This window comes from Schistocerca serialis, chromosome 9 (genome assembly GCF_023864345.2).
Source record: "Schistocerca serialis cubense isolate TAMUIC-IGC-003099 chromosome 9, iqSchSeri2.2, whole genome shotgun sequence".
NCBI classification, from domain to species: domain Eukaryota; kingdom Metazoa; phylum Arthropoda; class Insecta; order Orthoptera; family Acrididae; genus Schistocerca; species Schistocerca serialis.
Genome location: NC_064646.1, coordinates 380,982,690 through 380,995,222, shown reverse-complemented (window position 1 = coordinate 380,995,222; position 12,533 = coordinate 380,982,690). Strand labels below are relative to the sequence as shown.

The following is a 12,533-nucleotide window of genomic DNA, read 5'->3' as shown; positions in this document are numbered from 1 at the left end:
TCTGTCATGATTCTTAAACCAGGTGTTAGCTATGATTAAGTTACACTCCGTGCAAAATTTTACCAGGCGGCTTCCTCTTTCATTACTTACCCCCATTCTGTATTCACCTACTACTTTTCCTTCTCTTTCTTTTCCTACTATCAAATTCCAGTCCCTCATGACTATTATATTTTCATCTTCCTTCACTATCTGCATAATTTCTTTTATCGCATCATAGATTTCTTCAATCTCTTCATCACCTGCAGAGCTAGTTGGCATATAAACTTTTACTACTGTGGTACACGTGGGCTTCGTATCTATATGGGCTACAATAATGGATTCACTGTGCTGTTCAAAGTAGCTTACCCCCGCTCCTATTTTTATTCATTGTTAAATCTCCTCCTGCATTATCCCTATTTGATTTTGTATTTATAACTCTTTGTTCACCTGGCGAGGAGTCTTGTTCGTCCTGCCATCGAACTTCAGTAATTCCCACTATATGTAACTTTAACCTATCCATTTCCCTTTTTAAATTTTCTACCCTACCTGCGCGATTAAGAGATCTGACTTTCTACGCTCTGATCTGTAGAACGCCAGTTTTCTTCCTCCTGATAACAACATCCTCCTGAGTATCCCCTGTCCGGAGATCCAAATGGGGGACTATTTTACCTCTGGAATATTTCACCCAAAATGATACCATCATCATTCAACCATACAGTAAAGCTGCATGCCCTTGGGAAAAATTATGGCTGTAGTTTCCCCTTGCTTTCAGCCGTTCGCAGTACCAGCACAGCGAGGCTGTTTTGGTTAATGTTACAAGGCCAGTTCAGTCAATCATCCAGACTGTTGCCCCTGCAACTACTGAGAAGGCTGCTGCCCCTCTTCAGGAACCACACATTTGTCTGGCCTCTCAGCAGATACCCCTCCATTGTGGTTGCACCTATGGTACAGCTATCTGTATCGCTGAGGCACGCAAACCTATCCACCAATGGCAAGGACTATGGTTCATGGGGGGTCTTCTACATATATAATTTTCTATGTAATTCACAAAATAGTTATCTTACTTTGTTGCCCCATAAATATCAGGCCTACTTTATATAAAGGAGACATCAGTGATCTTGAAATATGTATAAGTAGAGCTTCAACTAATTATCAAATTGACATAACCTACTACATATTCATGAGGAAATACAAAGGTAAATGCAATTTCAGTATCCCCATTGAAATCAATAGAATATAAAATTATTACTCCAAGCGTAAGAAAGAAATGTACACCCATGTGTAACAAAGGAGTTGCAGACTACTACTTTCTTCAGTCTGAGTTTTTTCAGCTCTACTTTTTTTATTGTCAAAGGTACTTGAACACATTTATTACATTTCAGAAGTCCTGAATCCAAGTATGGCTTTACTTTTTCCAAATTGGCTCCACTTCTGAAAAATTTAAGTTTTTTTATTTTAACTAAATGTTGCCATAGATGATGATTTTCCATCAGTCTTTATTTTCATCTAACTTTTACACTCTTTAATATTTTACAATTAATCAATGTATTAAATTCTTTAAAATTTAGTTTGTATTTTTATTTGATCTGTTTCAGAAAAATATGAGTTCTCCATGAAGAGGACGCATAAACAATCCCGATGTATTCGTTATATTTGTGGTGAATACTGCCTATAGAAACAGATACAGAACATCACAGACTTTGTAAAGAAGGCACATCTTGCATATGTTTGAATACAGTTTGGAGACCAAGATAGTACTTGGGTTCCTCACACTGTTTCTATACACTGTGTACAGTGCCTTCAACAGTGGAAAAAGGAAAAATGGGAATGTTTCAATTTCGATGTACCGATGGTCTGGCGAGAGCCAAAAAAATCACCGCGACAAATATTACTTTTGTGTTGCAGATGTAAAAGGTTTCAATTTATTCAAAAAATGTAAATGGGAGCTTCCAAATTTGCAATCAGCCAGGAGACCTGTGGCACACAGTAAAGAAGTTCCTGAACTTTCAGAACCTGAAAGAATACAGGATTTGGAGTGCAAAAGCAGCATCAGCAGTAGAAGATAATATGAAGGAGAAATTTTTACACCTAAATTGTTCACTCAAGAGAAACTAAATGACCCGGTATGAGATCAGAATCGAGTAAAACTTCTGGCATCCAGGCTAAAGGAAATCAATTGTCTTAGTCCAGAAGCGAAAATTTCAGTATACCGTACAAGAGAAGCAGGTCCTCTGCAATACTCAGCCAAGATGAAGAATTTGTATAGTGCAATAACATTCCCAGTCTACTAATTCAGGAACATCAACCAAAAGGCAGCTGCACCAGAAGACTGAAATATGTCTTGCTTCACAATGGCAACATCTTTGCATCCATTCCCATTGGCCACTCAACAAAGCTGAAAGAGGAATATGAAACTATCAAAATCACATTGCAGAAATTATGCTATCATGAACATAAATGGTCTATTTGTTGTGATCTGAAGATGGTAAACACCTTGCTTGGGCAGCAGTCTGGGTATACGAAGAACACTTGTTTTATATGCTTATGGAACAGCAGAGCAAACCAAGATCATTGAAGAAAAGTGGCATGGTCTTTAAGGGAAAGTCTTACTGTAGGTGTAGCCAACTACATTCAGAAGCCATTGCTTAAGAGAGAGCAAATAATTCTGCCTCCATTCCATACAAAGCTAGGAATGACTAAGTAGTTTGTTAGGGTCCTAGATAAAGAAGGCAACAGCTTCAAGTACGAGGGTACTCCCAAAAGTAAGGTCTCCTACATTTTTATAAGTACATAGACCTGTTTATTTCTACAATGGTTTACATCAGTTTACAGCTTGAACATTTAGTTATTTTTTGACATAATAACCATTTCTGTCGATGCATTTTTGTAGATGCTGTGGCAGTTTTTGTATGCCCATGTCATACCATCTTGCCACCAGCTCCACGGCTTTAAGAAGGATGCTGCCTCTGGTGTGACTGTTGCTTGGTCTCAAGTGTAAAGTGGTATGCCCCAGTTTCATCAACCATGACAATTGAGTCCAGAAAGTTGTCCTGTTCGGCTGCAAGGCAGTGAAGAATTGTGCGAGAAGCATCAACTTGTTGCTGGATGTGGTCCTCAGCATGCGTGACACCCATCTTGCGCACACCTTCCAGTACTTCAAAGTTTCCATTAAAATTCTGTGAGCAGTGCTTGGGGAAACTTCAGGAACCAACATGCAGAGATCATCCAGGGTGATCCGCCGATCTTCACGCATGCTTTGCTCAACCTTCAACACTGTCTCCTCAGAAATTGACGGTCTCCCGCTCCTTTGTTCATCGTGAATTTCGGTCCAACCAGCTGCAAACTCTCTACGCCACTTAAGAACATTTTTGACATCCATGCACGACTCCACATACACTTCCATCAACTGGCGATGGATTTCAATCAGTGTAGTGCCCTTTGCATTCAAAAACCGAATAACTGCGCGCAATTTGCACTTGGGGGGAACATCCAACGGGAGCTCCATTCTCAACGGCTGCCAAGCCAAGATTGAGCACCTCAGTGTGGCGTGCACATGTTTACACACAGTGCATGAAGCACTCTTCATAACAATGTGACCAACTGCCACAAAAACAGAGATCTGTACTTATAAAAAAAATAGAAGACTTTACTTTTGGGATTACCCTCGTACATACGTAGATATTGTGCCTACGCAAGCCTGAAGGGTTTCAAAGAAAATCAGTCTCATTACTTTATTGTCGCACCTCATATTGGCAATACCAGTGATAGGTGTATGTGCCATGGAAATCCTGGAGATGGCACAGAATCCTAGAACTCATTAAAGCAAATGACCTAATTATCACAAATACATTCCTTAAGAAAAGCACATCACACCTGATCACCTACACAAGCAGTGGACACAACACTCATACTGAATGCATATTACTCTGTAGACATCTAAATGCCTATCCCCTCAACATAAACTGCTAGTTACTGACATCCGAATGAAAGGTTACATAAGAATGCTCTATGTGAAAAGTCAAGTCAAACCCAAATGGCGGAAGCTACAAGAGCATAAAGTGGCCATCAGTGAGAATCCTGCTATCCCTCCCATTTTAACGAGTGTAGCTCAAGCTGAGTTTGGTGTAACACAGCCAAGTATGTGTAGAATTGATAAACAGATGCAGCTTTGGTCAGACAAAGCAAAAGAAAAAAGCAGCTTTCAAACAGTTACAAGCTTTCCAGAATGAGAAGAACCTTCAGAACAACAAAGCCACCAAGTAGACAAGACAAGTGGTAGCAGAGGCCGAAGCAAATCACCATGAACACTTATATAACCAACTAACAATTAAAGAAGAGTACAAAATCATCGACCAAATGATCCTAATGCAGTGCAGAGCAAGTCAAGATACAAAACATTACAGGTGTGTAAAAGATAAGAATGGTCAGCGGTTCCACAACAGCTAGCTTGCTAGCTAGCTAGCTAGTTAGTTAAGTTAGTTAATTAATTAGTTGCATGTTCCATGGATCATTTTGTGTGATAGATTGTAATGATGTGGAATGAGTCATTTTACATTCACATCACAAATTAATTGTTTACAGAAGTGAGTCAATAATTCCTACCCACCAACTTTTACACATTGCAGTAACAGAAATTCTTCTACAGAATTGAAGGAGTTGTCAAGGAGAAACTTTCTCAGTTTATTATCAAATTTTACTTTGCCGCCTGTCATTTTGTATCACTGGGTAAGTGACCAAAAATTTTAGTTGTAGCATTGTAAACCCCATTTTGTGCTAAATACAACCTTAATGTGGAGTAACGAATGTCATTTTTCCTTCTGGTATTATAATTATTTACCTCATAGTTCCTTTCGAACTATAGTAGATTATTTATAACAAACTTCATGAGAGAATAAATATACAGTGAAGCAGAATGAGATTTTCACTCTGCAGCGGAGTGTGCGCTGATATGAAACTTCCTGGCAGATTAAAACTGTGTGCCGGACCGAGACTCGAACTCGGGACCTTTGCCTTTCGCGGGCATGTGCTCTACCAGTTAAGTTTGGAAGGTAGGAGATGAGGTACTGGCAGAAGTAAAGCTGTGAGGATGGGGCGTGAGTAGTGCTTGGGTAGCTCAGTTGGTAGAGCACTTGCCCGCGAAAGGCAAAGGTCCCAAGTTCGAGTCTCGGTCCGGCACACAGTTTTAATCTGCCAGGAAGTTTCATATGGTGAAGCAGTTGTCTTAATTCGCAACACCTTAAACATATATCTACAGGATGATCATGTGTGAGTACAACATATTATTATTACAGTACAGCATTTTTTTTGTGTAATGAAGACTTTCTTTCTTAAACATGATTTACTCCAGAACATTATTCCATATGACATTAGCGAATGAAAATATGTCAACTCACACACAAGCAAGCACACCTCATGCATACATGGCAGCTATACCACCACCAGCTCTGATCAAAATGCAACTGCCACGCAAACAGCAATCTGGAGTGGGGCAGATAAGGTGGAGGAATAGATAACAGTGTATGGGTGGGGTATACAGAGGATAGAGACTGCCACGTGCAGTGTAAGGAGTTGGGGCATAGGGGTGGGTGGGGGGAAGGGGTGGAGAAAAAAAATGGGGCATGGAAAAGGAAAGGCACAGAAAAGGAGAGGAGCAGGTGACTGGAAAGAAAAGGCATGTACATCGGCAGAGGGTGGCACACAAAAAGGATGAGGAAATGTGAAACGGGACGTGGTGTCTGGATGAAGCAGCAGAAACTGTTGGGTGGGGGTGTGGGACAGCAGCTTATCATAGGATGAGGCTGGGATAATTTTAAGAGCAAAGAATGTCTTGTAAGGATAACTCCCATCTGTGAAGTTCATAAAAAACTGTTAGTGCAAGGGAGGATCCAGATGGCCCTGGTTGTTAAAACAGCCACTGAAATCAAATTTGTTGTGTTCAGCTGCATGTTGTGCCACAGCATGGTTTACATTGCTCTTGGCCACTGTTTGGTAGTGGCAGTTCATCCTGGTGGACTTCTGGTTGGTAGTCATGGCATTATAAAAAGCTGTACAATGGTTGCAGCAGAGAACATGGCTGTGTTCAGAGGTGACCCAGCCTTTGATTGAGTACAATATGCCTGTGTCAAGAATGGAAGAGGAAGTGCTAGATGGCTGTATTGGGTAGGTGTTGCACCTGTGTCTTCTACAGGAATATGGTACCTATGGCAAAGGGTTGGGATTGGGAGTGGCATAGGGATGCAGTAGAATGCTGGGGAAGTTGGGTAAAATGTCCCTCATTTCAGGACATGATGATAGGTAAAGTCCTGACAAAGGATGTGGTTCAGTTGTTCCATTCCGGGGTGTATTGGGTGATGAAGGGGGCACTCTTTTGCAGCTGGCTCTTGGAGAAGATGGGAGGATTGGACATGTGTGGGGGAAATGGCACGGGAATTTTGTTTGAAGGCTAGGCCCGGGGGATAAAGCCTATCCGTGAAGGCCTTGGTGAAATCTTCAGCATACTGGGAAAGGGAGTTCTTTGAACTGCAGATACACTGTTTACAAGTGGCAAGGCTGTAGGGGAGGGATTTTTTGATGTGGAAGGGATAGCACCTTCAAAATGTAGGTCCTGTTGGTGGTTGGTGGATTTGATGTGGACAGAAGTGTGGATGAGGCCATCAGAGGAGAGGAGGTCAATGTCTCGGAAGGTGGCACACTGGGTTGAGGAGGGCCATGTGAAGTGGATAGAAGGGAAGGTGTTGAGGTTGTATCGCTCTCTGCCAATGTACTCTCCAGCCCCTTCTCCTCCCCTGCTCCTCTCCTTTTCCAATCCTCCCCTCCTCCACCCCCCACTCTCCCACATCCCACCTCCCAACGCTGTACCTGGCAGTCTCTACTCTCCCTCCTCCTACGCTGCCTCACTCCAGACTGCTATTCACGTGAGTCGCAATTTGGTCGGAGCTGACAAGTGTTCTTTGGTGAACAAGGCTTTGGACAAAAGCTGTAATGTGTAACAGTCTTTTTGTTATGCCTGTCTGCAATTCAATACGTCATCTTTCCGGTGAGAAGCAATCTATCATTTTCCTAATATTGTTGATATTCCAACCTGGGGTGTCCATTTTTAGGTTACTATGTTAAGTGGACAAACTGCTGAATGTGATGAGCAGGCCAGAAAAAAAGGAGGGGGGGGGGGGGGGGGGGGAGGCAGAGAGGAGAAAGGAGTCTATGTAACATAGGTATGGAACAGTTATAACTAGTATATTAGACACAGGTGAGAGAAATATTAACTGGCTGCTGCTACTTTAGCAAGGGTGATTTCTTCCTTTAGATATTTATAGTTAGTAGATATGCAATTTTCATTTTCTTGATCTATTATGCATGTTGGATCCTGTCAACTGTCATAGGTACTTATAAATTTCTCTGTGCATTTGATCTAACTTTCTTGTGCCTGAAGTACTCTTAGGCATAGACATGACGTTTGTTATACATTCATGTTTCCTGAAGGAGACCTGAAGTCCAACCATTGATGCTTGTGTCTTTAGTTTGTTGATGTGTACTAAAACTGTGTGTAATGAATCAGAAAAAAATGTGAGGTCATCTGCAAAAGCTATGCAGTTAACTCAAATTCATGTTTCTAATACCAGCCTGATCACATTTCCAACACCTTTGCCTCTAGAGATAATTTTCATGGGTATACAGTAGAAAAGTAGAAATGAGAGCCCAGCTCCTTGCCTGAAAGTCATCCCAATTTCAAAAGCATCTAAAATATCTCCCATAAATTTGAGTTTGAAAGTGTGTGTGTGTGTGTGTGTGTGTGTGTGTGTGTGTGTGTGTGTGTGTGTGTGTGTGTGTGTGTGTGTAAGAGTTTGTTAGGTAACAGTCCTTATTTTGTCATCCAAGCCAAGTTTTCATAATTTTGAGAAGAATTGTTCAGTCAGTGGATTCCTATGTCTTTCTGAACTACAACTTTCTTACTTATGTGTTCCACGTGAGAGAAAATACATTTAAAATTCATGTTCCATGAGACACATGAAATTTCTTTCTTCATGAAGCCTCTTTGGTTTTCATCCAACTGTGAGTCCAATCATTTTTCTGTCATACTCTGTAGTGCTTTGAAGAGAATGTTCTAGGCCATAAGAAAAAAGAAACAGTACACAGTTAATTGTTTATGTCCACTCTGCCACCTGTGTTAAGAAGTGGATGGATCAGTGGGGAGGGGGGAAGGGACTAGCCACATCCAAGTTCCTCTGTTTCCAAGATGTTAAGGACTGTCTTAGTCTGTTAATTAATAGCACTGCTTCTGGTGTTCTTCCACATTTTGGCAATGATCGAGTCATTTCCTCATTCCTTGGTGTTCTTTAGTGAATGTATGAATTGTCTAATTTCATCTTCTTTGGTGGGTGATGAGTGAGGACAAATAGGAGGGGTTGTTTTGGACTTTGAACTGGTTTTGAAGCCACACCGTTTTGTGGAAATAACACTCTCCTTCCAAGTAAAAAAAAAAAAAGATTATCACAGTCTTTGTTCACAGAACATCAAAATAATTTCTTTTGGCAAATAAAAATTAGTAACTTTTTAACAAGGGGCGATGAGTTACCAGACAGCCAGACAGAGAGTATGGCTAGATAATAAAAACACAAAATTTTGAGGATAGCAGAAAGCACAATTGCACAGTTACAAATACGGGTTGTGTACACTTACATGTAATATTTGCATGTGATGTTATTAATTTTTGTATTTTTAGTCTTTCACAAGGAGTCTAGCTGGTTATCAATGCCAGGTGCACAATATAAGATGGATGAATACCAGTTGTTGAAATAATAAAATTTCCTGTTTCTAAGAAGTGTCTAGAGGCTGCATTCATAGTACTTTGTTGTGAGCTGCAATGCTGTGTTGTCAAGAAAAAACATTACACTGTTATACAGATCCAATGATTTGATTCAAATCTGAATAGAAGGTTAGAGAACCTGATTCCAAAAATGAAGTCACGCACCTGCATCAGAAACAGAAAAGTGGTCTAGAACTACAGAGAGAAAAGTTTTAGTGGTACCTCGTGCAGCACAGTATAGCACGCTTTCTATGAATCTTTGTTGGATGCAGGATGAAAAATGGAAAAATAAAATAGAATCTGTGATCCTAAATGCCAGTGTTCTTAAGTTCAAATCTTTAAAATCCAAGCCATGATGGAACAGTCATTGATCTGCAAAGCAGTAGTAGTGGGACAGACAGACTTGAAGAGATGTCATATGCAAAACCAACAAAGCATACCTAGCACTCCAGAAGTGTCACTATACAATGTTTTCCCTGAACAGCCACAGTGTGAAACGAGTGATGTCAATGCCACACTATCATGTAAGTCAGAAGGGCAAATTCTACTCCCTACTGAATGGGCCTTCAACGACACAGTTAAAAGCCATTGCACAATCTGTGGAAAATCCGTTCTGTGGGAAATGACTGAACACTCACAAAAAACACGAGCACTTACATGAACTCCCGGGACATGGAAGCATGTAACGTAAGGACACATTCACTGAGCACACAATCCTCCTGTCACTGTTCCACATTAATATCCGTATGCAGATCTGTCGCCTTACCAACCTCCATGACAACATTTACACTCACACACTCTTTTCCACAGTTTCCCTCTCCTTCTGTTCTATTCCAATACTGATGTCACATTGCTATCATGTCCCCTTGCCACTTCTCCTTCTCAGCCATAACTCATCCTTGCCTCCACACCTTCCCTCCCTCTTTCCTCCTCTCACCAACTTCCTCCAACACAACAGCGCAACCCCTGAAAGCAGACATGCTGTGGCATTGATGCAATGTAGCCACCCAGAAAATGTAGCTGTGTGTGTGTGTGTGTGTGTGTGTGTGTGTGTGTGTGTGTGTGTGTGTGTGTGTGTCACTTAGCTATCATAACACATCAGTAAAATTTATTAGGCACTGTGTATTACCTTTCCAGCACTATGGAGTGGTGCAGTTATGTCAGATGCAGGCTGGTCAAATCCAATACCTTCCTCAGACTGAAAACCTTTGCGAGGTGGTTTTGCTCCAGGTAACAGAGCGAGTGGATCAATATTAAGGCTTGGACGTTGAATTTTTCCTGGAAGCTTCTCACCTGCAAATAAACATTGGCACATACATTCAAGGAATATTAAAAAGCAGCAGAGAAAAAAAAATCAAGTACCATATTCCAGTAACTGAAATTAATTTAAATTATCAGTAACTCAAGGAGATGGTTGGTTGGTGGATTGATTTTTTTTTTTTTTTGGGGGGGGGGGGGGGGGGGGGCACAAAGAAAAACAGACAATCAGCGAGGTCATCAGTCCCATTGGATTAGAGAAGGATGAGAAAGGAAGTCATCTATGCCCTTTCAAAGGAACCATCCTCGTATTTGCCTGAAGCAATTTGGGGAAATCACGGAAAACCTAAATCAGAATGGCCCGAAGCGGGTTTGAGTCGTTGTCCTCCCGAATAGGAGTACAGTGTGCTAACCACATCGCTTGGTAACTCAAAGAGAACTCCAGAATATCTAACTGCTAAACTTACAAAAATATTTATCAAGTAATGACTACATCTCTATTGGATGCAGGTCATCAATTTTTCAGATGATTTAATATTGTTTAACTATTTTTCTACTACACAATGGAAAATTCAGGATAGAATATGACAATATTAAGAAAATGGTAGTTGCAGACGGGCACAACAAAGAGACTGTTAGAAAGTAATCTTTCGGCCAACAAGGTCTTCATCAGAAATAGACAAAAACACACACACACACACACACACACACACACACACACACACACACACACACACACACACGACCACAGTCTCTGACTGCTAAAGCCAGACTTGCCTCGGCAGCCAGAGACTGGGGCCGTGTGTGTGTGTGTGTGTGTGTGTGTGTGTGTGTGTAGTATCCGAACACCTATTAGTGGTCATTAATATGGCATGTGTCCACCCTCCACGTTTATGGCAGTTTGAGCTCTGCTGGGAACAATGTGTGTGTGTGTGTGTGTGTGTGTGTGTGTGTGTGTGTGTGTGTGCATAGTATTTGAACATTAGTATTAATATGGCATGTGTCCACCCTCCACGTTTATGACAGTTTGAACTCTGCTGGGAACAATGTCAATGAGGTGTCTGAATGTCTAGAAGAATGACAGCCCATTCTTCCTCAGGAACTGAAACAGAGAAGGTAGTGGTGTTTGACACTGGGGTCTGGAGTGGAATTTCTCTCAAAGTTGTCTCCTTGGGCTCAGGTTGGGGCTCTGGGCTGGCCAGCCCATTTCAGGAATGTTACAGTCCACAAACCGTTACCTCACAGATGCTGCCTCATGAAAGGGTGCATTGTCATGCTGATATAAACAATCGTTATATCCGAACTATTCCTCTACTGTAAGCAGTCAAAATGCTGTAAGATGTGTTCATATTCTTCCACATTTAATGTTTTCTTCAGTGTAATAAGAGGACCACCACCATAACTATGGAAAACACTCCCATGGCACTTGTTAATTCTCCAGGCATCCGTATAACCCAATCTTTTTCATTACATTGCCACAGGGTAGAGTGTGATTCATTACTTGTTTCCAGTTATCCACCATCCAGTTGCATTGCTCTTTACATCACCTCAAGCATCCCTTACAAGTGGGTACAGAAATATGTTACTTATGAGAAGCTGCCTGGCCACAGTACCCCATTCTTTTAACTCCCTGTATACAGTCAAGCGGGTGTGTCGGTAGCACTTTGGAACTCACAAGTGAACCTTCTAATCATTGCATGCAATTTCTTACAACTACCTCCCCCAATGCACAACAGTCCCTGTCTGTCTGTACATGAGATCTGCCTGGTCTTGGTTTAGATGTGGTTCTTCCTTTATATTTACACTTCACAATCACATCAGCAACAGCTGACATGGGCAGCTTTAGAAGGGCTGAAATGTCCCTTATGGATTTGTTACTCAGGTGACATCCAATAACTAGTCCACGTTCAAAGTCACTGAGCTCTCGTGATCAACCCAGTCAGCTGTTACTTCTTTCTACTGACAACACAATATTCTCCACATCATTTTATACTGGCCCGTCCACCTCTCATGACATCTAGTGGTCCAATTCTGCATTACATTAGAGGTGGTGTAGGTAAATCTGTGACCGCAAAATCCATGGTCTGGGGCTCAAATCTTAGTTTTGTGCTAATTTTTCCAGCAATTACCTGAATCTCTAACAATGATTCTTCTTTATGAAGCAATCAGTGAACTTGCACCAAGGATCTGAGCCCATGCTTAACTGTGGAACCACTAATGCTGCGTGGATAACGTCAAAAGACAACAAGGATATACTAACCCCAACAGCACATACCTATTAAAGACCTGTGGTGCTCAAACTGAGACCACCTGTATGGATTTCAGATGCTGACTGCAGCCAATAATGTAAGGCACCCAAGTGTCAATCCCAATATAGCACACAAGTTTTGTCCATTATTCGGGTATGGACATCAGTACAAATTTATTGTCAGTGGCAGTTTGGCGATGCCAACCATAAAAATGTGAAGGGAACACTATTTTTCATTGTATGTAA

General features: G+C 41.3%; 1 protein-coding gene across 1 annotated transcript in view; it reads right to left on the bottom strand.

Annotated features, from left to right (window-relative positions):
* LOC126418896 (WASH complex subunit 2) overlaps nt 1-12,533 on the bottom strand; it is a 191,581-nt gene that overhangs the window by 45,859 nt on the left and 133,189 nt on the right. Inside the window, exon 14 of the mRNA XM_050085910.1 lies at nt 9,912-10,075. Coding sequence (XP_049941867.1) covers nt 9,912-10,075 — 164 coding nt within the window. The remainder of the gene's footprint in view (nt 1-9,911; nt 10,076-12,533) is intronic.